The sequence below is a fragment of the Neomonachus schauinslandi genome, chromosome 4 (genome assembly GCF_002201575.2).
Source record: "Neomonachus schauinslandi chromosome 4, ASM220157v2, whole genome shotgun sequence".
Lineage (NCBI taxonomy): Eukaryota > Metazoa > Chordata > Mammalia > Carnivora > Phocidae > Neomonachus > Neomonachus schauinslandi.
Genome location: NC_058406.1, coordinates 171,952,562 through 171,978,693, shown reverse-complemented (window position 1 = coordinate 171,978,693; position 26,132 = coordinate 171,952,562). Strand labels below are relative to the sequence as shown.

Genomic DNA, 26,132 nt, shown 5'->3' with positions numbered 1-26,132 from the left:
AGATAATCTGGCTGTCTAGATTATCTGCCAAGTTCCTGACCTTTCCATCTTCTTCATTTTGGACCACTGTCTGCTCTGTGATGGAACTCTTTTATATCCCATGTATTCAGTTTTGTTGAATGAATTTACTTTGCTCTTGAAAGTCTTCCTGGATAGTTAATGAAAGAAAAACAAAAACCCTTCCATGTGGTATTTTTCCTGGGCATAAAATTCTGGACTAGAAATAATTTTCATGAGAATTTACAGGGCTCCATTTCTAGGTTTAATGTCAGTAAATCAGTGGCTATTCTGATTACCAGTCCTTACCCTGTGACCTACTATTTTCTCCCAGTGGAATATTTTATTTCTTTTCCGTTGGTATTATCAGATTTCACAAAGGTGTTTTGATGGGTTTGTCATTCAGAGTTTCTGCATTTTCTACTGGCCCATTCCAGCTAGAAGCTCATCTCTGTCAGTCCTTTCTTTGGACCGCCCAAGCTCATACTGTGATCTCAATTTTTTTCCCCTTATAATTTCTATCTCTGTTTTTCCCCCTACTTTTTTTTTTTTTTTTTTTTAGATTTTATTTATTTGACAGACAGCGAGAGCAGGAACATAAGCAGGGGGAGTGGGAGAGGGAGAAGCAGGCCCTCTGCGGAGCAGAGAGCCGGATGCGGGGCTCGATCCCACGATGCCGGGATCATGACCTGAGCCGAAGGCAGACGCCTAACAACTGAGCCACCCAGGTGCCCCTTCCCCCTACTTTCAAAAATATTTTTCAACTTTTTAATAAAATTTCAGTTTTCTGGTTTTAATCTCTGAAAGCTCTTCCCTACCATTATCTAGTTTGACAGATGCACCTTATCTCTCTAAAGATATGAATTATAGTTATTTTTTTGTTTGCCATAGGATGCTTTTATTTCCTCCTTTTAGTTTCTGTCATGACTTTCTTCAAATGTCAGGCAATTCTTATGCAGTATATTTAAAAAATTAAGAAAAAAGCTCTTTGGAATCTCTGTGGGGAGACAGCCCATCAAGTGGCAGGCCAGCTGACCTCACCAGGGATTCCTAAATGTCAGTTTGTCAGGATCTTTCTGGGTTGCTTCATTTTCTTCAGAGAGGGATCCTCTGATCTCTGCTGGAAAAACGGTGGGGATTCATCAATGTACCTGTGTTCTGGAGCAGAATGAGGTTGGAGAGAGGACCTCACCGAAAAGCCAGCATTCAGACCGGTCTCTGTTTTCAGCCCATGCTTCCCCCCGCGCGCCTCTGTGCTGCTTGTTCTCTGATTTAGCTTCTCCAGAGACTGCACGCACAACCGCTCCCCGCTTCTCTCTCTCAGGCCAGGGGTAGGGGGCAGAAGTAGTCCTCACTGTACCAGTTCACTGGAAAGTAATGAGACTTCTGTCTTTTCTGTTCCCCACCTTTTAAAACAGTCCCCACTCAGTCCCTTGCCTTATCCCAGCCTAACTACCTAGATCTTTCAGTTCTTAGAACTTCCTTGGGTGAATTGGTTTGCTTGTCTTCAGTATCTCTCTCTGCAGCCACATGGCACTTAAATCACTTAGCACATAAACAGATCATTTATCATTTTACCATCTACTTTCTGCTTTATATTTTGTGACTAGGAGTCAAAAACATCTCCTAGTTTCATCAAAATATGTGGGGTTTTATTATTTTGAAATGATTTTTAAGAGAAGACAGTAGGGGTGCCTGGGTGGCTCAGTTGGTTGAACATCTGACTCTTGCTTTTGGCTCAGGTCATGATCTTAGGGTCATGGGATTGGGCCCCACGTCAGGCTCCATGCTCACCATGGAGTCTGCTTGAGACCCTCTCTCTCCTTCTGCCCTGCTTGCACTCTTTCTCTCTCTCAATAAATTTTTTTTTTTAAAGGGAGAGGGTAGAAGGTCTTTATTTCACCAACTTGAAATGTCCATCTGTCTTAAGAGATCTCTATGTGACCTTGAATTTATAAAGATTTGGCTTTAAGTTAATGACATGAGATTTTTTTTTTCCTGTTTTCCTGTATTAACTCAGAATTAATGTTAGTCGTTTAATCAGTTTCTATTCTTATTCTTAAATTCAATTTATTGCAGTCTTAATCTGAGTCTCTGAGTTATGGTAATTTAACCTATACTACCTATGACATAAAGTCTGGTTTTCTGAGGGTTAAATTATAACATTTTCCTCCAAGAAAATGGGAAAGTTTCAAATTTGACTACAGAATCATATAGCTGCTCTCCCTTAAATGGAAAACCTTATTAAAGATATAATTGGCTTTGATTTAAAAATATTTCTTCATAGTATATATTCTGTATTTAGATCAGTTTTTACAAGCATGGAGTATACGTAGGAAACATCTAAGTCAGACATTTCTTTTCAAGAGATTAAAACTTCCAGCTATCAAATTAGTTGCATATTTTTAAATACCCATATCAAGCATAGCAATATATTTTTTGAAAATACTCATATTGATCAACTCTTAAGCTGGCCAAAAAATAAGAGTTTTTTTTTTCTAGAGAACAGTAATAAAAAGGCTGGTATTTATGGCAAACTAGACACACATTTCCCTTTCCCTCCTCCTAAAATCATTCTAAAGTAAAATCCTACCTATTCAAAATGGAAAACCTATAAGAGCAAAGAAACAAGGCTGGAGTTTCTGGAAGAGACCACTTAGACTAAAGGGCCCCGGAGGAGGTGAGAACAAATTTAGCATGCAGAATCGCAGAGAGGATTTGGGGTTTAGAATTTGTGACAAATAGGACCAAATTAGGGTAATTCAAGGCCTTTGTAGAGAAAGATATCACTCCCTATATTCATTGCCATGCACAGAGTGCAGGTGCAGCAAGCACTTCTACTCAGGGAAATCGCTTTTCTCAAGAAAACTGAACAAATTATGAGAGCCAAGACTTGGCAATTCGAATGTTGATCCCACAGGAAAGCATTTAGAGGAGCAAAAGCCTCACAGCCCCCTCCCTTCTCACTCTTAAATGAAATTGCAGATCAGTATGCCCAGTCCTGGCCTGTCCCACAAGGAGCTTCCAGTTAAGACTCCCCACTCAGAACTGACAGTAAAACAGTCCCCTGTTTTCACAAAAGCAGAGGGAACACAACACTGGCAACTCAAGCCTCCTTAAGTATAAATTGGTAATTAAAGACCACCGGATAAATGAGCTGAACCAACAGGAAGAAAAAGACCAAGATAAATAGAAAAATCAACACCAGAGGAAACAAGGAAAAATTTAAGAGAGACCTGATATAATAAAGGCTGAGATGTTACATCCATAAAATATGAACAGAATATTACAAGAAAAAAACATGAGAGTTCCTTCATGATTAAAAAATGAATGTCTGTGTTAAAATACCACTACCATTGGAGGAAGTGAGGGACTCCACACATTTGACAGGAAGATACATAATTTTCTCCTCTCCCAACTACACTGGGTACCTAACAGTAGACACAGGAATTTGTATACAAGTATTCTAGTGAATAAAGGGCTGACAGAGTTCTATCAACATTCTGCAACTCCTGGTGAATGAAGAGGTCTAAGCACTGGGCAGCCATGGCTGCCTCCTATCACAAAAATACAACCAGACACTGTGTGCCTCTCTAAATAACAGAATGAAGGATAAAAATCATATGATCGTCTCAATAGATGCAGAAAAAGCATTTGACAAAATTCAACAAATCCACTCATGATAGAAACGCTCAACAAAGTGGGTATAGAAGGAACATACCTCAATATAATAAAGACCATATATGACAAACCCACATCATAATCGGTGGTGAAAAGCTGAAAGCTTTTCCTCTGAGATTAGGAACAATACAAGGATGTCCACTCTAGCCACTCATATTCAACACAGTACTGGAAGTCATAACCACAGCAATCAGACAAGAAAAAGAAAAGGCATCCAGATTGGCAAGGAAGAAGTAAAACTGTCACTATTTGCAGGTGACATAGTATTTTTAGAAAAAGGCCTAAGGACTCCACCATAAAACCATTAGAATAAATGAATTCAGTAAAGTTGCAGGATAGAAAGTTAAAATACAAAAATCAGTTGGGTCTCTATACACTAAAGAGCTAGCAGAAAGAGAAATTAAGAAAACAGTCCCATTGACAATTGTGTCAAAAAGGAAAAAAATACCTAGGAATAAATTTAACCAAAGAAGTTAAAGACCTATACTCTGAAAACTGTGAGACACTGATGAATGAAACAGAGAAATGTAAAGATATACCACGCTCATGGATTGGAAGAATTAATATTGTTAAAATGTCCATTCAACACAAAGCAATCCACAGATTCAGTGCAATCCCTATCAAAACACCAATAGTCTTTTTCACAGAACTAAAATTCTAAAATGTGCACAGAACCATAGAACACCCTGAAGACCCAAAGTAATCTTGAAAAAGAAGAACAAAGCTGTAGTTAATCATAATCCTAGATTTCAAACTGTCCTACAAAGCTATAGTAATCAAAACTATGTGGTATTGGCACAAGTATTTATGCAGTCACATTTTTCAATTTCAGAAGTTTGATTAAGCCTAAATACTTAAAAATGGGATGTCAGAGTATGTGGTAACTAAGGAGGTGTAATTATAAATATTTTATTAAACAAGTAGTCTTAAAGTATCTCACCCTGGGGTTTCAAAAACTTGAAAATTTTTTTTTTTACAGTGTCATCTTTGTAATGGCTTAATTCTACAATACTTTTCAAATAAAGTACATCCAGTATGGAGCCTACTTAAAAAATAAGTGAGCAAACAAAAAACATTTAACTCAAAAATATGGAGAACTGGTGGCTGTTTTAAGGGTATTAAGAGGTACAAACTCCAGTTACAAATTAGTCATGTGGATGCAAAGTACAATATAGAGAAGATAGTCAATAATATTGTACTAAGTTTGTATGGTGACAGATGGTTACACTTACTGGTATTTGGTGATGTAAACAAATGTCAAATCTCTATGGTTTACACCTACAACTAATATAATATTGTATGTCCACTATACTTCTACTAAAAAAACATATATTAGGAACCTACTGAACAGACACCTAGATCAGTGGAACAGAATACAGAGCCCAGACACAAATCCAGATGAACACAGATGAAATCAAGACTGGGAAACTCTTCAGGGCAAACAACTGGGTTTCTTTAACAAATTTTAAAGGGAAAAAGAGATTCTGCAGGAAAACTTAATAGGTTAAGAGATTTAGAACACTGACCAGTTGCAATGTGGCCCTCATTTGGATCCTCAGTCAGACAAACTTAAGAAGAATGTAGGACGTTGAGACAGTTTGAATACTGGATATATTATGATAAAAGAGCTGGGTTTTCTTGGACATGATTAATAGTATTGTGGTTACATTTAAAAAAACTTCATGCTTAGAGACAGATGCTGAAATATTTTCTGAAATAAATGCTAGAATGTTGAAACTATACAACATTTTGAATTTCCTTCAAGATAATACTGGAGAAGTTTGGGATGAGTGGATGGGATAGTATCGGCCAGGAGTTGATAATAGATTGGGGCTGGGTAATGAATACATGGGGGTTCTGTATTCTAGTTTTACATATATTTTAATCTCTCCATAATACAAAGTTAAATATATGCTAAAATTAAAAATATAACATAAGGACAGTATTAGTCATCATCACGTTATATAACAAACCATCCTAAAACTCACTGGCATATTACAGTAAGTATTTTTTCATACTTCTGGGTCTTAGGATCATCTGAGGGTTGACTGATGGATAGAGGCAGATCTCTCTGCCACAGGCACATGTTGAATTCAGATCTGAGCTGTGTTTTCATTCTGGGTGCCCAGGCTGAAGAGGTAATGGCTATTTAGTGCATGCTATTTTCAGATCACAAAAGTGCCATCAAAATAAAAGTGCATTTTCAAGCCTCTGGTCATGTCATCTGGTCAAAGCAAGTCTTGAGGCCATGGCCAGATTCCAGCTCCTCCTCCTTCCTACTAAGAACCATCGCAAGGGTGTAGATATATTTATATTAAAGGCAAGTGAAGAATTGGGACCAATAATCCAGTCTGTCTCAGGGTCTGAAAATGAAAGTTAAGGAAATGAAAGTTAATTTCCCAGAAAAGGATAAAAGAAACAGGGCCATAGCAGACCAATTCAGGAGTTGTAAAACTGACTAATACAAGTCCCACAAAGAGATGAGAGAGAAAACAAAAGGGGAAAATTCCTTTTCCCCATAATTTTTCCCAGAGTTGGGGGGAGGAGTCTAAATTGGAAGGGTTCTAACTCCCCTAAATGAATGAAAAAAGTCTCTTGCCCAGACACATTAAGTTTCAGAATGTCAAGAGTAATGGAAGATCCTGTTTCCAGATGTGGGGAAAAGGACATCTCCTAACTAGGTTTTCATTTTCATTCCTTGTTAAATACTCCTAGTTCTATGATTGTGATTTTCATCCTTTGTGAAGATTGTATTGATTAGTGAAACATTAACTTTGATTCCTTCAGAGCAGTATTTGGCCCATAACAGAACTGGCCATACCTTCAAACTCAGCATTTTGAGCCTAAGTTATGCAAATTACCCAGGGAAGCAAATGAATTCTTTAAAAAGTTGTTTTACACAGACTGATTCAGAAAGTCATTGGATAGTCAGCTGATAAACACAAAAAATTACATCCTGCTAGAGTGTGGTTAGAATAGATCCTAACCTAGATTCTGTAAGGATAGAAATGTGTATATTGCCATTGTAGCCATAGTTTTATTTGGGGACTTTAGGTTTTGTAATCTGTTTTAGATAAGTTTGTAATATGAAAAAAAAGTTGGTTAAATATATCTATAAATTTTTTTTTAAGCTCACTGAAAACTGAGGCTAATTTGGAAGTTCTGAAGTCAATACCTAGTGAAAAACTAATGATTGAAACTGGTAAGTTTATGCTTTTAGAACTTTCATTTTCATATTAAACCATATCAGAAAAGAGCTAGACAAAAAAATATTTTAAAACAGCTCACTCATAGCTTCAGCAATTATACTTTTCAGAAAACCTTTGAGGTTTTTTATCAATTGATAGAAAAGTATTTATGCAATCAGGTTTTTCAATTTTAGAAGTTTGATTAAGCCTAAGCACTTAAAAAAAGAATATTAGAATATGTAACTAAGGAGGTTGTAATTATAAATATTTTATTAAACAAGTAGTCTTAAAGAAGTATCTCACTTGGGGTTTCAGAAACTTCAGAATTTTTTTTACAGTGTTGTCTTTGTAATGGCTTAATTCTACAATACTTTTCAAATAAAGTACAAGAATTTAAATCAAACTGGTTTAGTCAAGGAATTTTAGAAATTAATCTGTTGCCTCTTATAATAAGGTTAGAAGCTAAACATTTTACCTAACCCTGAGCTCAAGGCTTTACTTACACATAAGGGCTTTTTTAGGAAAGTCAAGACTAAGCCATTCTGAAGAAATCAGGTTTATTTTCTTGGAGAGTCATGAAAATGAAATGATATTAAAAGTACAATGCTTGTAAAATGTGTGAATTCTTATAATTCTTTATTAAAGAGGTAAGTGAATAATCCCAGTATTTTTTTTAAAAAAGATTTAGTTGAGAGAAAACACAAGCGGAGAGGAGGGGCAGAGGGAGAGGGAGAAGCAGACCCCCTTGCTGAGCAGGGAGCCTGATGTGGGGCTGGATCCCAAGACCCCAGGATCATGACCTGAGCCGAAGGCAGACGCTTAACCGACTGAGCCACCCCGGTGCCCCAATCCTGGTATTTAAAGCCACTGTTTCACATTCAGTAGAGGCAAATAGAGGCTTAACTTAAATGTTTTCAGGTTACAATTTGTATTTCTTCTAGCTTTCTTTTTTAAAAGTATGCCATACACCAACAGTAATGTTAGCAGAAAAAAACGTAATGAAAGGGAGTCTGAAAAAGCACTTAAAATTTTTTTTTAAAAGGCATTTAAAAATTTGTACAGTTCAAGGTTTAATCTTGTGCTTAGAATTGTTTTACCATTTTTAAAGCTGAATCATGACTTATATTTTAGAAGTTATGTATTTGTTTGATAATGTTAAGAAAACAATGATTTCAAAGATAAACCTCGTAAGAGACTTCTATCTTTGCTTAACTCTAGACGCACCTTGGTGTGGAGTGAAAAGTACACATGCTGGATCAAAATACATAAAAACTTCATTTCCTACCAAAAAGAAGTGGGAAAATGGGCACTGCGTAAAAGACAGGAATGAGCCCTGCCATATAATGTAGGTATTTTGTTTTCATGGTCTTCAGAACATTAAAGTCAACACCAAATGCCATTTCCAAAATGAACTCAAGGGACCGAATTAAAGTTGGGTGACATCCAAATGAAGTTCACATCAAAAGCTACCATTTTAATGCAGTGATTTGGAAGGCTCTGCACCTGAACTGCTCTATCTGGGCTCCTCTTTTCCCATCATCTCAACCTCTCAACTCATTAAAAGTGGTTTAATTACAGGAGTGAAAACTTCATGTGATTTTGGTCATTTGTTATTTTGTAGGAAAGGGGAAAAAAGATTCTCATGCAGCCTCCTTGCTGATGGTTTTAAAAATACACTCTTAGCAGGAGATCTTTTTGTGTATTTTAAATTATTTGACAACCTGAATAAACCTAAGTAGTAACACATTTCTTGAAGCCTCTGAACAAAAAGGTCAAGTTATAGAAAGGATTTCCTTTTTCTAACCCAAAAGCTGGGGGAGGGGGACCAAGCAGTAATTCAGCATCGTTTTTTGATTATAATACATAGCATGTGAAAAGAGGGGCTGTTTACCATCCAACTGTTAAGGAGCTACAGAGCTTATAACTTACAGGATAAGTTTGTATCATGTTAATGGGCACATCATCCAGTTTTTGTTTGCATAAGCAGATAATTTAAATAGAGATTATATCAGTCTAGTATGGTTTACCAGTTCAGGCAACTGAGCTGTTACTTTTAGGTTGTAGTAATTCCTTCCATATGTACTTTAGTTTTTAACAGATAAGAGTATTAGATAAGCCAGATCTAAAATTCAGTGGCAGAGAACTGCAGATTTATTCTATAAAAATTATACTGGAAAGATTTTCCTTTATTAACATGCTGGTGTTGGCAAAGATTTTAAAACCGAATGTTTTAAAACCCATAGGCTGAGGAATGTTTTTAAATTCTGATTAGTAAAGAATCACTTGTAACTTTTATGAAATGTAGGTAGTTGCAAATTCAGTCAGAAGACAGAAGACAATTATTACTGAATCATTCTTTATAGAGATTTAATAGGACACTAGAGACAAGAAACTGGTATTTTTCTAGTAGCCAGCTCAGGGGAAGTATTTGCCAACAGTGTATCAACGTCAGTTTTATATACTGCCTTAATGTTAAGTACAATATAGCTGTTGACTTTAGAGACACATTTGCAAAACAAAATTCTAAGGTCTTCCAAATGCAGACTGTTAAGAACCAAGAAAGCTTGAGTATCATCTGCAATCATGAATACCAGTTGAGGAGGCAGAGCTTGGGAAAGCCAGCATTTACAAACTGAAAATTTTTAAACCACAATTCAAAAACATACATGCCTCTAGTCTAATGCTAATTACTAATTAATTCCTACTTACAAAGTCATTTTTATCAAACCCATCTATTAACAATTTTATGTTTTAATTATTTTTATAGAGATCTTTCCTCCCTTTTAGATTTTAAATTCCTTGAAACACATTTTGAAGCTCCTGCATGTCAGGAAAGGTACAAGGTTACTGAGGCTACCTAGAAGAATCGGGACAATCCCTGCCCTGCATCCATCCACCAGATGACTAGGTACATTCTGCCAGGCACTTTGGATAGACATTGAAGGAATCAGACAGGGATCCTTAACCCTCTTGGAGCAAATAAGCACAAAGTATAATCCAAGATGTTAGTGCTGTTACAGAGGTATAAAAATATATGATGAGGACCCTAGGACATAGCAACTGCCTTCCTTGAGGAGAAATAGCTCAACTAAGGTGACACTTCAGCTGTTCACGGGGTACAACTGGGTGTTGGGCCAGACCAAGACAAACACCTCAAGCAAAGGCAGACTGCAGAAGGGTTGGCTGCTCTGGGGAAAACAGTGAGTTTAGTGTGGCAAAAAGTAGGATGCACGGGTAAGTGATAAGCCTAGGAAGGTACAGTGAGACCAGATTGGTGAGGGCTCTTGTATGCCAACCTTAGTAGTTCAGATTTCATCAGGACCCAAAGGATTTTAAGCAGGAAAGGGGCAGTTTTTTTTGTTTTTTTTTTTTTTAAAAAAAGCTGTAGCGTATCAGCATAGAGAAAGGACTGAAAGGGAGATGGGTGGCAGGAATCATACTGATTTCACACAGTATTATGCAGGTAAGTTCCAACTGAGTAGGTAAGAGGAAAATTCTGTAGTTTACTAAGAAAATTGGGTCTTTACTGTCAATTTAAATGCTAATATATTTGCTCTTAGCACATTTTGACTTATTCAGATAAAAATTTAGTCTATATTAAGTGTGGCTGTTGCGTTACAATTATATAATTAAAAAATTCCCAGTTAATCTCTAATTCCTTTAGGTGTTCATATTTAAGAAACCCATACCAGGGACAAAAATCTTAACGAATATTTAAATGTTTAATTTGGACTTTAGAACTTTCTAATTCATGTATAAAAACATCTATATATAGTATTGCTAGAGAACAGTACTACTGATTATTATTCTAGGCACAGAAACTGAAAGGACACCTGGGCTAGTCTCGCTCTTGCAGGGAGTTAAGTATAGGAAGAGAAGGCATCTCTCCTCCCCTCACCCCAATAACCACACATTGTTCCAAGTAAATAACTTCTAACTTCCTTTGCTGACATTGTGCTGGTCGTGATGCACCAAATTCTTGCTGCTTCTGGGACTAATTCTCTTAGCAGTGGCTTTCAAACTTTGCTATACCCACAATGCCACACCACCTTGTGACTCAGCACACATGTACATATATAAAACCCAAACAGAAATGAAACAGTACTTCCCTAAGTGTGATGTACTTTTCCTTTTCTTACTATTTTTTGAAAGGTCATCATGACCCACTAATGAATGCATAATGACCACAGTTTAAAGGAACTCTTCATTTTCACTGGGTCAGTTCCATTAGTTGTGGTTGACATAATATGTGCTGGTTTTCGAATTTATTTGAACCTGGACCTTGGCTCTAGTTATATGCGAGACTGCCCCAGAAATTTGTCTCAAGTTACTCTCTTTTAAATATCATAACAGTTAAACTTTTCTGTTGATGGTGCTGAAAACCTTATACCTGTTAAGCTTATTATGTTAAGAGTGCTAGTACAGTAGTTTCCTTTATGTGGAAACTAATATCTTTAAAACTGAGCATATACCTGGAAATTTAACCATTTTGTTTTGTTTTCTTTTAGTCAAATACTGGAGATAATGTCAGCAGTGAGAGAGCAGGATCCATTGGAATTAGCCAATACACTATATAACAACACCATTAAAATATTTTTTTCCTGATGGTATGTTCTTTCCATTTCCCATCATTTATGTAAAATTTCATGGTAAAACTTACTGAAAGATTGAATAAAGGAATTCTCTGGAAGTTGTCTAAAGAATTATTCCGTATTACTACATACCATACCCCCCTCATTTTTATCCATCAAGTCAGATCAGAATTTTAGTATCAATTAAGGTCTTAGTTTACAACAATGAAAACTCCCAAATATTTTGTAATTGCTTCAAAAGTCTGAAAAGGACAATTTTATGTTAACGCTGCAAACAGAATGGCCAACAAATATACTGGTTTTATTTACATCAAAATTAAACAATTAGCACATTCTGGTTTTTATACCAAAGTTTAGTTGATAAAGGCCTGTTTCTCAACTCTTACACAGTCTCTGAATCATGACTTTTGAACCCAGCTCAGCCACGTGCTATACTCAGATTTCAAAAAAGTCTCTTCTGGCAGCCTATTTTCTCCTTCATTTTAAAATACTCTACATGTAGCTTTTATCCTCTGGTCCAAATTATTTCCTTGACTTAATGTGGTTTCCTCTGATTTGCATTTGCATTTTCCCACCCATTTTAAAGAAAAACTAGGGTCCAGAGTTAGATACTTTTATATGCTTTCATTGAGGAATCTTTGGCAGTTGACGCACTGTATTATATCATTACATCTATTAAAAAGCTGTTTGTTCAAATTTTGTCATAAAAACGTGAAAACATTTTATTCTATGTACAATAATGTACACAAATTTAAATAGGTCACCAAAGAGACCAGAAGTAATTAAAGAGGTATATTTACAGTAGCACATCACAGTAAACGGAAAACCATTCACAGATTCAACATGGATACTGTTTTTGTGCTTGGTTACACACTGAAGTGAAGCATATTACTCCATTTTGGATGAACTGAATTTTAAACAAATAACCTCAATGATTAGTAAATGCTATTTTAATCAGTATCATCATTAAGTTCTTCAGCTGCTGGGCCTGTGTGCTGAATCACTCCATTTCTTTCTCTTTGAACATCATCATCACAATCTGTACTGTCATCTTCGTTCAATTCCCTGTCAGATTCAGCAGCAGCTTCTCTTACAGCTTCCTCTGGATTTTCATTGGGTGCAATAAATCCATTGTTGTTAGATATATTTGCATTATCCTTAATATCATCTTCGATGTACACTTTCTGATGGCACATTGGACAAGTATCTTGGATGTACAGCCATTTCCGAAGGCAAAGTGCATGGAAGTAATGATTACATGGTGTGATGCGAGCAGATGTTGTAAACTCATGATAGCAGATTGCACATACATCATCTATTTCTTGTAAGCGGCTCCCTTTTATTTCAGGAAGTGAATTAATTTTCTTAACAGCAGTCCTACGGTTCATGAATGTCTTCCAGCCATTTTTTGCTTGTAAGTAGATGTTAAAATATGCATGTAGACACATCATACAAGCCCGAATTTTACTTCCTGACTCAAACATCATAGTGTAAGCCCCATTTCCAAACATTACTACTCCAAATATAAATTCAATAATATTGCCTGTTGAACGAACATAGTAGACATAATCATCAAGCTTTTCCCAAAGGACATTATAGTAGCCATCAATCATGAATAACGTATACACAGTGAGAGAAACAATTACTTTTAAGCAGAGTTCCACACAAAAGGCTGTAACTGCGAACAACCATGTATTTAGTGCATAGTGATGCCAAAGAACGTAACTGAGTAAAACAGGAAGAATAAACAGGCAAGCAGAGACAAAGAGCACAGGAAAATGTCTACGGAAAGATGACACATGAGAGGCACTGAGAGACATTAATACAGGGTCTGTCATTCCGTGGATGAAATGCAGGACTGCAGTTAATAAAAGGCACATGTTTCTACTTAAGCGAATAAGTCTCTCTTCTGGTCTTAGCCCACTTAAACCAGTCTGAAGAGCCAAAATAAAAAATAAAACAGGTGCTACGAAGCCAAGCCGCCTGTCGTCTTCTTCGGTTGATCCAATAAAGGCCAATATTCCAAGGCCCAAATAATGGGCTATTGAGGAAATTACAGCACTCATGCCCAGTACAGTTAGTGTAGAATCACATCCACTAATTATAAGATTACAAATGAGGTCCCAGAAGTCATCCCAAGAAATAAAGAAGGAATCCGTTTCATTTGCCATCCTTAAAATGTACATCAACACTGTAGCCTGAGCTGTAATTCTTGTTAGCCAAAAGACTCTCAGTATATCTGGGAAACGAATCCTCTTCCATGTGTCCTCCATTAATAACTGTAATCCATAAATTCTATACATGTGCCTCACTAAAAGATAAACATACCGTGTAGAATAATAAAACCACTTAAGCTTCACTGCCAAGACAAGCACTGTGTTTAATGTGAGAATCAAGGAAGAAGTAAAAACTAAAGTCTCTCGGATGTGCAATGGGAGCTCTGTGATTAAGCCTATTACAGGAACCAAGAGATCCAAAATAATTAATTGTGAATAGATGGAATGAATTTGTAATAGTGTAATGTATCCAATTCCTAAGGTTAGCTGTAGAACGATGAGTGCCATCCACAGCGAGGGCCCTTTTCGAGGAAGCAGCTCAATTCCGAAAGCTGATGTGTTGTAGGCACCATAGAAGTCAATGTGCAAAGAAGCATAATAATTTACCAACACTGAAGTTGCAGCTAATAGAAAGGCTGAACTGTACATGTAAAACTTGAAAAGTGATCGTTGTGACAAGATCAGAACAATACTGGATACAAATATACCTAAAAAAAAAAAAAAAGAAGAAGAAGGAAAGAAAGGTCATTTGAGTGCAACATTTTTTAAAAGATTTTATTTATTTGAGAGAGAATGCCCGAGAATGCCCATGCGAGCACAAGCGGGGAAAGGGGGAGAGGGAGAGGGAGCAGCAGACCCCAGCTAAGCAGGGAGCCTCATGCGGGGCACAATCCCAGGACCCCGAGATCATGACCTGAGCGGAAGGCAGACACTTAACCAACATTTTTAAGAAGGTTTTTGTACTAACAGTTATGCCCCTCTTCCCTTAATTAGGAAATACAATATTTTCAAAGTTATGAACATTAAGTCTCAAGACAGTTTAGGCTTAAGGGCCATGAAAAGTTTTGTAAAGTCAGAGTTCAACAGATGAATCATACTATTTTTTAAAATATTATTCCTTATCTTTTAAGTTCCAAATTCAAGCAGTACTATATATCCAGACACCAAATTACTAAATGATCTTCAAGATTAGTTATTAGTGATACCTACATTTTAACAAGTTTTTAAATCTTGAAAGAACATGTCCTTTATAATTTCATAACCACTAAAAATAACCAAAATGCAAATATTTGTTCCTGTTAAATCTTAGATTTCTTTTTCTTAAAAGTGTTCTTTAGGAAATCAAGTTTAACTTTTATACTTGTACCTAATGCCGCCGCCTTCTCAGTGAACTCCTGCTGGCTTTTATTTTTCCTGCTCCTTAAATGTGTGCATTCCCCCTTGGGTCCAAATACAGGGTTTTTTGTTTGTTTGTTTTCCCCTCTCTACATACTTTCCTACAGATTTCAGAAACATCATCCAAGTTCTTTTTCCTGTACATTACTCTATCTCTTACAAGTCAACCCTTTTTATTCTTCAAATTACAAAAACATTCAGAAAACCAAAGCATGTTTTAAAAAAATGGAATAAGTACCCCCCCCACACTCCATATGTAACAAAGTACAGTGTGATGTGTGTGATGTGCATCCAGCATCATCTTTCTTTGTGCTCTGACAAATTTTGTGAGATCACAATAAACATTATTGCCCAAGGTTTCAATATGGAAAGGATATCCAAATATACACCTGATTCCACTTCTACGTTACAAGTGCAATACTCAAGATTTCTAAAACCTGACTTCAAATAACTCTTGAGATTTCCAGTTTCAGTTAAAGGTAACATTGTTCTCTTAATGGCACCTCCAGCCCCGAAACCTAAAACTTTGACAGTTATTTGCCAATTCCACTAACACCTGTTACTTCCCCCCTTTTCTCAGTGACACCAATCTGTTAGCCGGTCTCTAAAAACTCTTGTCCAAATCTATCTACAATCCCATCTAGCCACAAAGGGCCTTTCTGCATTTCTTTGCTCAAAAGCAGCAGCCCTTGAAATTACTATCAACAAAAATCTACATTCCTTGTCCACTCACTCAAGGATTCAATGTGGTATTCCTTCCAACACACACCCCACCACTCCAGACTTTCTCCAACACACCCCTTTCTCTGCCACAACCGCAGCCGTGTTTACATTCTTCTCTTTGCCTGGTACGGTGAGCTTCCCAAATCCCTGACTGTTCAAATCCTACCCATCCAATAGACCAGTTTTCTCTGATAGTTACTGATCTTTGAAATTACCAACAGAACTCAGTGAAATGCCCAATACTCATACACTACCTGATATTGTAGGTTTGTAGTTATCTGAGGAGGTCAACTACCCTGTTATATAATGTATCCTTGTGATAGCAAGCAAGGATTCTACCTTGCACATTATGAATCCCAAAATATTCTGCAGAAAATAAATTATTTCATTGTTTATTGAAATAACTGGGGAAATGTTAATGTAGAATTCTGGATTCCCAGAATTCCCACATGGAAACTGAAACCTATGAAAAGCTAAGACAAAGCTGAGAAACCAGAGCTTGGAGTACAGCAAAAATGGCAAACCCCAAATTAAACATCATCTGTCCACCTTATTTCAGCACGTAATCAAGAAAAGACACCGCATATTACAATGGAGGCATTTTACAATCTATTGCATATAAAAGCAAGGGCTAGTTCTTCTAAATGATGACTTTCCCCATGAACTTAAAATTCATCCTGTGCCAACCTGTCAGGTCATTTGTGAAAAGGAGAACAAAAGGACACAATCACCTGAAAGACACATGAGTCTCTGCATAAGAACCATCTGATTCCTGGAACAAATGGGCCACTAATAATCTCCCAAAGAGTTGACAGCTGTGAATAGGCCCTTTCAATAGAAACTAACTTTTTTTGGAGGTTTAGAAACATTTTCACATAAGGTAACAGGAAATGGAAGCCACTATATGTAATCTTGCTTTCTCTACATAGAAAAACAAAAGTCAGTACTTTTCCTGAGACAAAACTTAATCTCCTAAAACAAGTCAAAACAACACCCAAATAACTTCAGTTCTATTTTATGCCACGTATAAGGGGAAAGCCAAACAGGGACTGTAAAGTATTTTTGTCAACTTGCTATTCACAAAGGGGTAAATTAATCTTTACCTGTGAATATTCATGAACTCTGCTGTAATTTATAAACCAGTCCTTTTTATTCTAATAGTTTTCCTTGAAGCTTATTTTTACACACAAATGAAGGAATGATTTGATTTTTAGAAATATTTCTGTAGAAAAACTGTATTTTGCTTCATGCAAATGTATCAAAGGGAAAAAAGGGGAAGAGATGATAGACAATGTAGTGAGACTATACTCAAAGTCTGGATGTATCCTAGCAAGTAACAATAAGATACCACTCTTCTTGGGGCACTGGGTGGCTCAGATGGTTAAGCTTCTGCCTTCAGCTCAGGTCATGATCTCCAGGTCCTGGGATTGAGCCCCACATAGGGTTCCCTGCTCAGCAGGGAGTTTGCTTCTGCCTCTCCCCCTGCTCATGCCCTCTCTCTCTGTCTCAATTAAAAAAATAAAATAAAAAATACCACTCTTGATTAAAATTATACCCCAAGACATAATGATGAAACATTTCAAGAATAGTATAAAGTTATTTTAATTCCTACCCAAAAGTTGCATGTATGTAAGGTGCTTACATTTTTCTTTTATATCATGTTCCTATTAATGGAATGTAGGAAAAATCAGCTCTCATTTCACAGAAAAAGCCAACTTGCCAAGTAACAAGTCTCTCCAGTAACACTCCTCCAATACTTTAGGGAGTATTGCCAATAGCATCAAAGTTTGTTGCCTTTTCACAACTTCAGATATAAAACTCTTGGTATTTATCCTAGAGGCCTAAGAGAATTAAGCCCAGGGGTAGAGTTTCTCACTAGGATTTAAGAGTGATCGGAAGAAGCAATCAAGACTATATATAAATGCTACTTTATGACGAAAAATCACCGTGGGGCACTGGAGAATAGAAGTAACTGAAAGCACATCTCAGGGATCCAGTTCTCCAGTGATTAGAGTTTTACTGAAGTCTTCAGGGTAGGAAAACAGGCAAGGAGCAAAATCAATTCAGGAGCTTTGAAGATATACAGAACTCAATTCAGGAGAGAGTTCAGGAAGGACCTTTGCAATCTGACTATCAGAAACAAGCAAACAAAACAAACACTACCCAGGCACAGTGTACAACAAAGCATTTAACCCCTTTATGTGTAAAACACATTCACACCTTCTTTAACCTTGTCTGGAAACTTAGGACTAAAAATTAGAAGGAAATAAGACATTACATTTATAACTCTCCAGGTATCTTTAAGTACCTTTTAAACATGATCTAAAGAAAACTGTGGAAAAACATTTAAATGCCTAACAGAGTAAAGATGGAACAGCACAGAAATGTTATGATTACCTTAATCCAAAGGGAGCCCTCAGCAATGAAATGTAGACAAAGTAAATAAAATATCTTGAAATGTTAATCTATAGGTATACTTGATAAACCAGAGCATAAAGAAAACTTTGCTATCAAACTCTCATTTTGGGTTAAAAAGGGTATTCTAACTCTTTTATTAATCAGAACACTAAGTTTTTGCTTCTAAGATTTTTAACATGTTTTTATTAAAAAGAAATCTGAATATAATTTTTTAAAACAAACCTTATAGGTATTAGAGGAAGAATAAAGTTTCTCATAAATATATTCATAAACACATTCTTTTTTGCTTTTTACCCAAAGGGGATCTCATTGTAAACGTGGAGATTTTTTTACCTTTTAAAAAAAAATGCATTTCTGATTACTTATCAAAGAAGGCATCTTCCAATTTATTGACCATTCATGTTTCTTCCTCTGAATTCCCAATTTATCTTTTGTCCATTCATCTATGGAGTTGTTTTTCCTTCTTGAGTTGCAGACACTTAAAAATAATCTGACTACAAATTCTTTGTCAGTTACCTGGACGGCAAGTATCTTCTCCAGGTATGTGGCTGGTCTTTTCACGTTTTTGATTTTTTAGGTTTTTAATTTTAATGTTGTTGGATTTATCAATCTTTATTTATAAATTTACTTTCAAATATATGTATATGTGTGTGTATGTGCTCTTTTTTGAGGGGTAGAGGGGCAGTGGGAAAGGGAGAGAGAGACTCTTAAGGAGGCTCCACACCCAGCACTGAGCCTGATGCAGGGCTCAATCTCAGAACCCGGAGATCATGACCTGAACCAAAATCAAGAGAGGCTTAAAGACTGAGCTACCCAGGCGCCCTGACTTTCATATATTTTTAAAATGTATTTGTCAGAGAGAGAGCAGGAGATCGCACAAGCAGGGGGAGGGGCAGGCAGAGGGAGAAGCAGGCTCCCTGCTGAGCAAGGAGCCTGATGCAGGACTCCATCCCAGGACCCAGGGATCATGACCTGAGCTGAAGGAAGATGCTTAACTGAATGAGCTACCCAGGCATCCCAACTTTCATATATTTTTAAAGAATTTCTCCCTTACTCTAAAAAACAAAAACCTCTATATTCTCCTATATTTTCTTCTAAAAATTTTAAAGTTCTGCTTTTCACATTTATATATTAAGCCACTTAGAACTGTTTATATATTGGTAGTTAGGGATCCAGTATATTTTCCATACAACTAAATGACCATTACCTGAATAGTCTATATTTACCTCCATGTATATACTTCAATTCTAATTCTGAAACACATCAAGTTTCTCTATATACATGGGTGCACTGTTTCTGGGCTTTCTATTCTGCGCTATTCGTCTATTGTCGATCTCAGTGATTCTTAACAAGGATCAGATTTTGCACCAACCCCACCTCCCTACCCCCACACCAAGCATTTGGTAATTTCTAAATATCTAGAGACATTTTTAGCAATCACAAAAGGGGGAAGAAGGGTGCTAATGGATATGCAATGGGTAGAAGACAAGGACACTGCTAAAAATCCTGCAATTCACAGAACAGCACCCTCCACCTCCCCAAGAAATACCCAGTCCAAAATGTCAATAGTGTTGTTGAGAATTCCTAACCTGTCCCTATCGTTTCAAAATTACTACTGCTTCAATGTTTTCTCACTTCAAAGGTTTTCTGAGTTCTTTCTACAGCACCAAAAATAACTCTCATTCTTTTAAAAAAAATTATTGTATGTCTAAACCTAATAAAAGAACAGATTCCCTTTTAATAGATATTTAGATTAACTATTTTGTTATTACCAACAATGCTGCAAAGAAAATCCTTTCCCATAGTCTTTGAACAAGTACACCTATGTTTCTAGGTCAAATTCTTAGAATTGTGAGTCAAAAGGTGTATGATGAATTTCAGTAGCTAGTGTCAAAAGCCTTTACACAGAAGTGACAGCACACCAAAATTGTGTAACTCTACTCATTTCCCCACACCTTTGACAAACTAGTTTTTATTTGAATGTTGAACTCTTCACCAATCTGATAACTGAAATTTTGTTCTGACGGCATTTCTTTCATTATAAATGAGGCTGAGTTATTTTTCTTTTGCATACTGACCATCTGCATTTCATTTATTGGGAACTGCTTATCCTGGACCCATTTTTCTCTGGGAGTGTAAATTTTTCTTAATGAGAGTAAAACTTTTATTCAATTTCATACAATGCGAATAGTATCCTCAGTTTGTCATTTTTAAGAGCTAAAAAAAAAAAGTTTTGTCGTAAGAAAGTTTTTCATTTTTATATATTCAGATTTATCGAATTTTCCCTTGTAATTTTGGGGTTTTGTGTGTTTAGAAAGGCCTTTCCACTTCAATGAATTATCATTACATGAGTAATACTATTAAAACAAACTCCTATGCTTGTATTTTCTGCCTTGGATTTAGATTTGTTAATTCAGCATTATGCTGCACTGGGTTGCGTTTCATTTAGCATTTAACACCTCCTAAGAATAGCTTAATATTCTTAAATACTCTATATATTGTGATTTGATTTTATTTGTATCTCTAAAATGAGATGCTTTATATTCTGATCTGCTGAAATTCTCATATGAGTTTGATACCAAAAGTGCAGTGATAGTACTTTTCTGTAGGGGGAGGGGAGTTAATTCTTTAGAGATGAGATATAAAATTGGTAATGCTTTTTAGAGAATAGATTTCCATTTTTACAATTTCATTTTAAAGAAAAAGGTGAGACCGACAAGTTTTGAGATTTAGATATAATAATACTGAGAGGTCTACAATTATTTAAAAAAAAAAAAATAACCAGGTGTAGAACAATTAATTTCAACTATCCTTTGGTATCTTTTACACACAAACCTGTCACTTTCAATAACAAGAGCTGCCTCATTGAATGGGCCTCAAATATTGAAGACATTTGTTTTTGTTTTTTTTTTTTAAAGATTTTATTTATTTATTTGACAGAGAGAGACACAGCGAGAGAGGGAACACAAGCAGGGGGAGTGGGAGAAGGAGAAGCAGGCTTCCCACTGAGCAGGCAGCCCGATGTGGGGCTCGATCCCAGGACCCTGGGATCATGACCTGAGCCGAAGGCAGACGCTTAACGACTGAGCCACCCAGGCGCCTCGATTCATTTATTTTAGAGAGGGAGCACAAGTGGGAGAGGGAGAGAATCCCAAGTAGACTCCCCACTGAGTGCGGAGCCTGACAATGGGGCTCGATCTCACGACCCTGAGATCTTGACCTGAGCTGAAACCAAGAAACAGACGCTTAACAGACTACACCACCCAGGTGCCCCGAGAATGATAAAATTATTAAAAACTGGTTTTGTTGCTAAAAATTCACCCTGAATAAAAACAAATGCCTTCGGGGCGCCTGGGTGGCTCAGTCGTTAAGCATCTGCCTTCGGCTCAGGTCATGATCCCAGGGTCCTGGGATCGAGCCCCGCATCCGGCTCCCTGCTCGGCGGGAAGCCTGCTTCTCCCTCTCCCACTCCCCCTGCTTGTGTTCCCTCTCTCGCTGTGTCTCTCTCTGTCAAATAAATAAATAAAATCTTTAAATAAAATAAAATAAAATAAATGAATCAATCTTAAGGAAAAAAAAAAGAATTTTATCATTCTCACAAATGTGAAAATTTGGCAGACTACAGTGGCATAATGTAAGGAGCAGTCCAGGTAAGAGATCTGGAGAATATTTTGTATTTCTCACAAAGTGTGAACAAAAATTCTGGGAACAAAGCACCAAAATTATGCTGATGCCTTCTAAAGACCAAAATATCTGTACTGTCTTAATTGAAGTATAGAACTATTTTTTTAGTTATCAAGCTTATTAAGAGCTAACACTTAGTAGCCTATACTAGGACCAGGTACTATTCTGAGAACATCCTAACTCATTTATTATCCTTAACACCTTATGACAGACCATTATTGCCCAACTTTAAAAATGTAAAGGTAAGCAAAGAGAGGTACAGAGCAGTTAAGTAACTCGCCTGAGGTCACATTCTACTTTAACTTGTCTAATACAAACTTCCATGATTTACTACAAAAATCAGCATGAATTACAAGGAAAATACCAAAATCCTTAAGTGTTCTTAAACTACAAATGATTTAATTAAGGAACATACTCCCTTTTCCTTAAAGCTCCTGAGCCTAGCGCTCAACTCTGAGAGTACTGCATTAAAGCACCTGGTCACAAGGATTGTCAGAGGATATGTAGTCACAGGCCAAAAGAACATTCAAGGCAGTGGCTACACTATTTGCCAATGAATACATGAATCCTCTCAAACACAGCTGTTTTGTTTTTTGGGGGTTTTTTTTTTTACCTTTTTTTTTTTTTTTGCTCCATCATGACTTCCTCTCAAAACAGAAGCAAGGAAAGTCATCCCCCCATCCCCTTTGTCTGTATTATATTCGGTTAGTTTCCAAAGCAGCACTTGGGTTATCCCAAAATTGATAAAGTTCCCTACAAGTCTGTTAGTTTCTGTTCTCTCTCTAGCAAGCTCTCTCCCATCCTGTGGAGTTAAGGAATAGAAATGATAATTTTTCTCCATTTCTCTCCATACCAAGAATTGGCATAGATCTTGCTTGCATGCATATATCATGAACAAATGTGGGTAGGTATGGCGGGGAAAGAGGGTTGGCAGTTCATCAGGCTCAGCCGGAACCCCTAAGCAACTATACTGAGATAAGGAACTGCCTGTCAATTTATGATCATGATGAGTGGTTTCTAACTGGCAGAAATAAAATGGCTTCCCAACAGGTCCCCCTTATTAATTTTACTTTAACATTAATTGAAATCACTTTTACCCATGACTACCAGAATTAAGCAAAATACGTTAAGTATGAAAGATTAAAACTAGTAAATGCTTTCTTTTTAAGCTGAGGTATAACTGACACATAACATTATGTAGAACATAATGATTCCATATTTGTATAGGCTGTGAAATCATACAGCTCCACTTTTGCCACAAATAATGAGGGCATTACACTTTTGCAGGGATAAGTAGGAATGACTGGAATTAAATAGCTTGTGCGTTACTGAGAAATCCTGTGCTAAAGAACATCACTTTCACATCTGTTAAAGATCTAGCATATGATCATTACTGTATCATTCTGTATCTGGATAGCAGCTGAAAGTGAACCACACTTGATGTCAGAAGATTTTTAAGCCTAGGCTCTGACAACCACTTAATTGCTGTATATCAAAAGCAAAACACACTAAATAAACCTCTATGCCCCTCAGTTTCCTCATTTAAAAAAATGAGAATGACACAATCCACCTCTGAGAGACGTTTATGCTTTACAAAAGTAAAGTACCAAACAAAATATTATTTATTGCTAATAACAAAACTCAACATTTTGGCGGGGGGGTGGGGGTGGGGCGGGCGGGAGATAAAGAAGCAACAGATGGCTCCTAATTCAGAAAGGCTTGGTTAAGGATCTCATCATCAACCCTTCCTCAGCAAACTTCAAAAATCACAAGCCTACTAAAAACTGATCACAAGAATTACCTCATCAACAAAATTTGCCAAGTTTCAATTACTTTAAAAAATTCTTTTATGCATAAATGCTTCTCACTCTGGTAATGCAAGTGAAGATGGGGAGTGAAACATAAGATATTTTTAACACTCCATTCATATACAACAAAGACACTGATTTTCAGAAGTCTCTTTTGGAAAAGTCTCACGACTTTCTAGCCACCTTTTTATAGCCATTTTCAATACCTCTCTATTCATGGAAAATTTTAGGACTCGTTACAAGCATCGCCGTCTTCATGAGCATTTTTAGTAATGGTCTCAAGGTCTGACATTCAAAACCCTCTTTCTTTTGGATGTCATTTACCGCAGACACTTCACGATCATGTGGACTCCGTGGATACAGAAGTGACAACATACGAGTGCTCTGCATTTTGGAAAGGGGGAAACTGAGGCCCAGGCTTTGGCACTACAAGTCCAAGGTCACCCGGCGAGACCGGGGCAAACAGCTGCTATTTTTCTAAGGCTGTCGCATAAGACGCGGCAAGCCAGCACTCATTCCCCAAGGGAAACAGCAGGCAAAGAGCCGCATGCTCACACATCCATGCTTTCTCCCCACCCTCGGGTGCAAAAATGAAAGAGAGGGCTGACTCTTTAGGAGGACCGCTCCGCTGTCAACTCTGAGGTAAGTGTCATCTCTTCCCCCCTTCCCAACCTGCAAAGACGCCCCTATTGGCGAAGAAACTGGTTCTCAAACACACATACACACACTATCCACAGCTTGCGCACCGTGCCCGCTCCCTAAAGCACGTTTCGGCCCTCAAAGCCATCCCGGGACGCAAGCTACCCCGTTCCCCTTACCAAGGAGCCGGAGGAAGATCTGGAGCCCGATGCAGAACCGACTTTGGCTGGAATCGTAGTAGGAGTTGAAGATGGCGTCGATGATGTAGAGGCAGGGCACCCGGAGCGCCACCTCGAGCGCCGCCCAGACCTGCTGATGGGCCATCCGCACCTGCTGCTGCGGGGGCCCCACCGCCGCCATGAGCCGCTGCCACACCGGGGCTGGGCGAGCCTGGCAGGGCCGCGCGGGGCAGGGCCCGGGACCGCGGCCAGGGGCGGGGGCTAAGGCGGGCGACTCCGCCCCCGCCCTCCCTCCTCTGCTCTCTTACGGCCCGCCCCGCCGCCCGCTCGCCTCTCTCGAGCTGGAGCAGGCGGCGGAGGCAGCGGCGGCGGCTCCCGGGAGGCCTCTGGCTGTCGGTGTTTCCGGTCGGCTAAGGTCTGGCTCCTCCTCCCTCCAACACCTCCCCCGCCCGCGGAGCCACCATCTTGACCTCACCCGCCTGCCTCCGCCGTTGCTGCTGTTTGGAGGCCAGCCGCCTGCGCCCGCGGTCACGCGAGACCGCAGAGCCCGCGCCGCTGATTGCATCATAATCCGGTGCTGGGGGCGCTCCCCAGACGTCATCGCGCACGGCGTAGCAATCGTCTCGCAGTGTTGCTATGGTTTCCGCCCACCTTCGCGGCTTTGGCCAGACCGCATGGCGCAGGCGCTTTCCGGAAGCCGCGCCTTCTTGACTGAGTGGCTTCTTCACGGGAGGCGATGTCAGCGTCGGTTGGGCTAGGGACTCCCTGCTTCCGTGGGCGGGAATTATTAGCTGTTTTATTATAGTCCATTAAACATCCCATAAACGTGGTTCAGAGCTGCTTGGGAGGAGGAAAGCAAAGGACGCCGCCCGCCAGACCTACCCCCATTCCACGCGGAGGCAGGATCTGGGAGAGGGCAAACATTCCAGGGAAAATATCTGCGAGGCCGCCTGGGGTCCTGCTGGAGCGTCGCTAAGCGCGCTTTCTGCAGCGGCCGCACTACGTGGCACTGGGCTAGGTGTGGTAGTCGCTGCCAAGAAAAGCATCGCTCTCATCTCTTTGCACATCACCTTTCCTACCTTCTACCCGATTGGACAGAACTGAGGACGCTCATCGGCCGCATTTTGCTAATGTTAAGGGCCACTGTGATTTAAGGGCAAGAACCCAGGCCTCTTTGTTTCTAGTCTTTGAGGTAAGCGCATCCAGGAAATCCCTTCTTCCCTCCTCCGGGAAGAAGCCGTAATTAAGTTTTTGTAGGGGATCAGAATATGCCACCCCAAAATATGCCACTTTGACATAAGGATTATTTTGAGCGGAAGGTAGTTGAGAAACAGCAGCAGAAGCTTAAAAAAAAATTTAAGATCCCTGCCTGCCCTCCTCGCTGCCACCATTTGTCTAAAAAGCAGGGCATAAATTTCCATTTGTAAAATGGAAATTAGCTTTTAACTAATAGTTTTAATAGAGGATAATCACCCATGTAGATCCCTGATACGAATGGATAGCAGAGCAGTTTGGGCTAGGAGCCCAGACGAGTCAGGTTCTTTTCTTCCTGTTTTATCTCCCTTAAGAAGGCTGGGTTAGTAAAGTAAAGCAAAAAACAAACAAAAAAAATAAATAATTTTGTAGAGAAGTGACAAAAGAAAAAGGGGTTTAGGCTTTCAGGGATGGCTAACTTGTGGTAAAGTAAACATATGGGGGAAACTAATGGAAGATAAGGAGTCCTTTAGTAAGGTTTGTGGGTGATTGAGAGTCTAAGTGTTGCCCTCTTCTT

At 38.3% G+C, this 26,132-nt stretch overlaps 2 protein-coding genes across 7 annotated transcripts in view; one reads left to right on the top strand and one right to left on the bottom strand.

The window, feature by feature from the left end:
• TATDN1 (TatD DNase domain containing 1) overlaps positions 1 to 11,781 on the top strand; it is a 38,597-nt gene extending 26,816 nt beyond the window's left edge. Inside the window, exons 10-12 of the mRNA XM_021688787.2 lie at positions 6,810 to 6,880; positions 8,085 to 8,211; positions 11,375 to 11,781. Of these exons, the coding sequence (XP_021544462.1) occupies positions 6,810 to 6,880; positions 8,085 to 8,211; positions 11,375 to 11,471 (295 nt within the window). The 3' untranslated portion in view covers positions 11,472 to 11,781. The remainder of the gene's footprint in view (positions 1 to 6,809; positions 6,881 to 8,084; positions 8,212 to 11,374) is intronic.
• Positions 1 to 24,820, bottom strand: part of RNF139 (ring finger protein 139) — a 43,592-nt gene extending 18,772 nt beyond the window's left edge. For 4 of the 6 annotated variants that reach the window (XM_021688784.1, XM_021688785.1, XM_021688783.2 and 1 more), the window contains exon 1: positions 24,362 to 24,820. In XM_021688784.1, the coding sequence (XP_021544459.1) occupies positions 24,362 to 24,542 (181 nt within the window). In that variant the 5' untranslated portion in view covers positions 24,543 to 24,820. Of the gene's footprint in view, positions 1 to 5,786; positions 6,042 to 12,237; positions 14,223 to 24,361 lie in introns of those variants that run through there. The other 2 variants (XM_021688782.1, XM_021688781.2) reach the window with 2 other exon arrangements.
• Between the last annotated feature and the right edge of the window lie 1,312 nt (positions 24,821 to 26,132).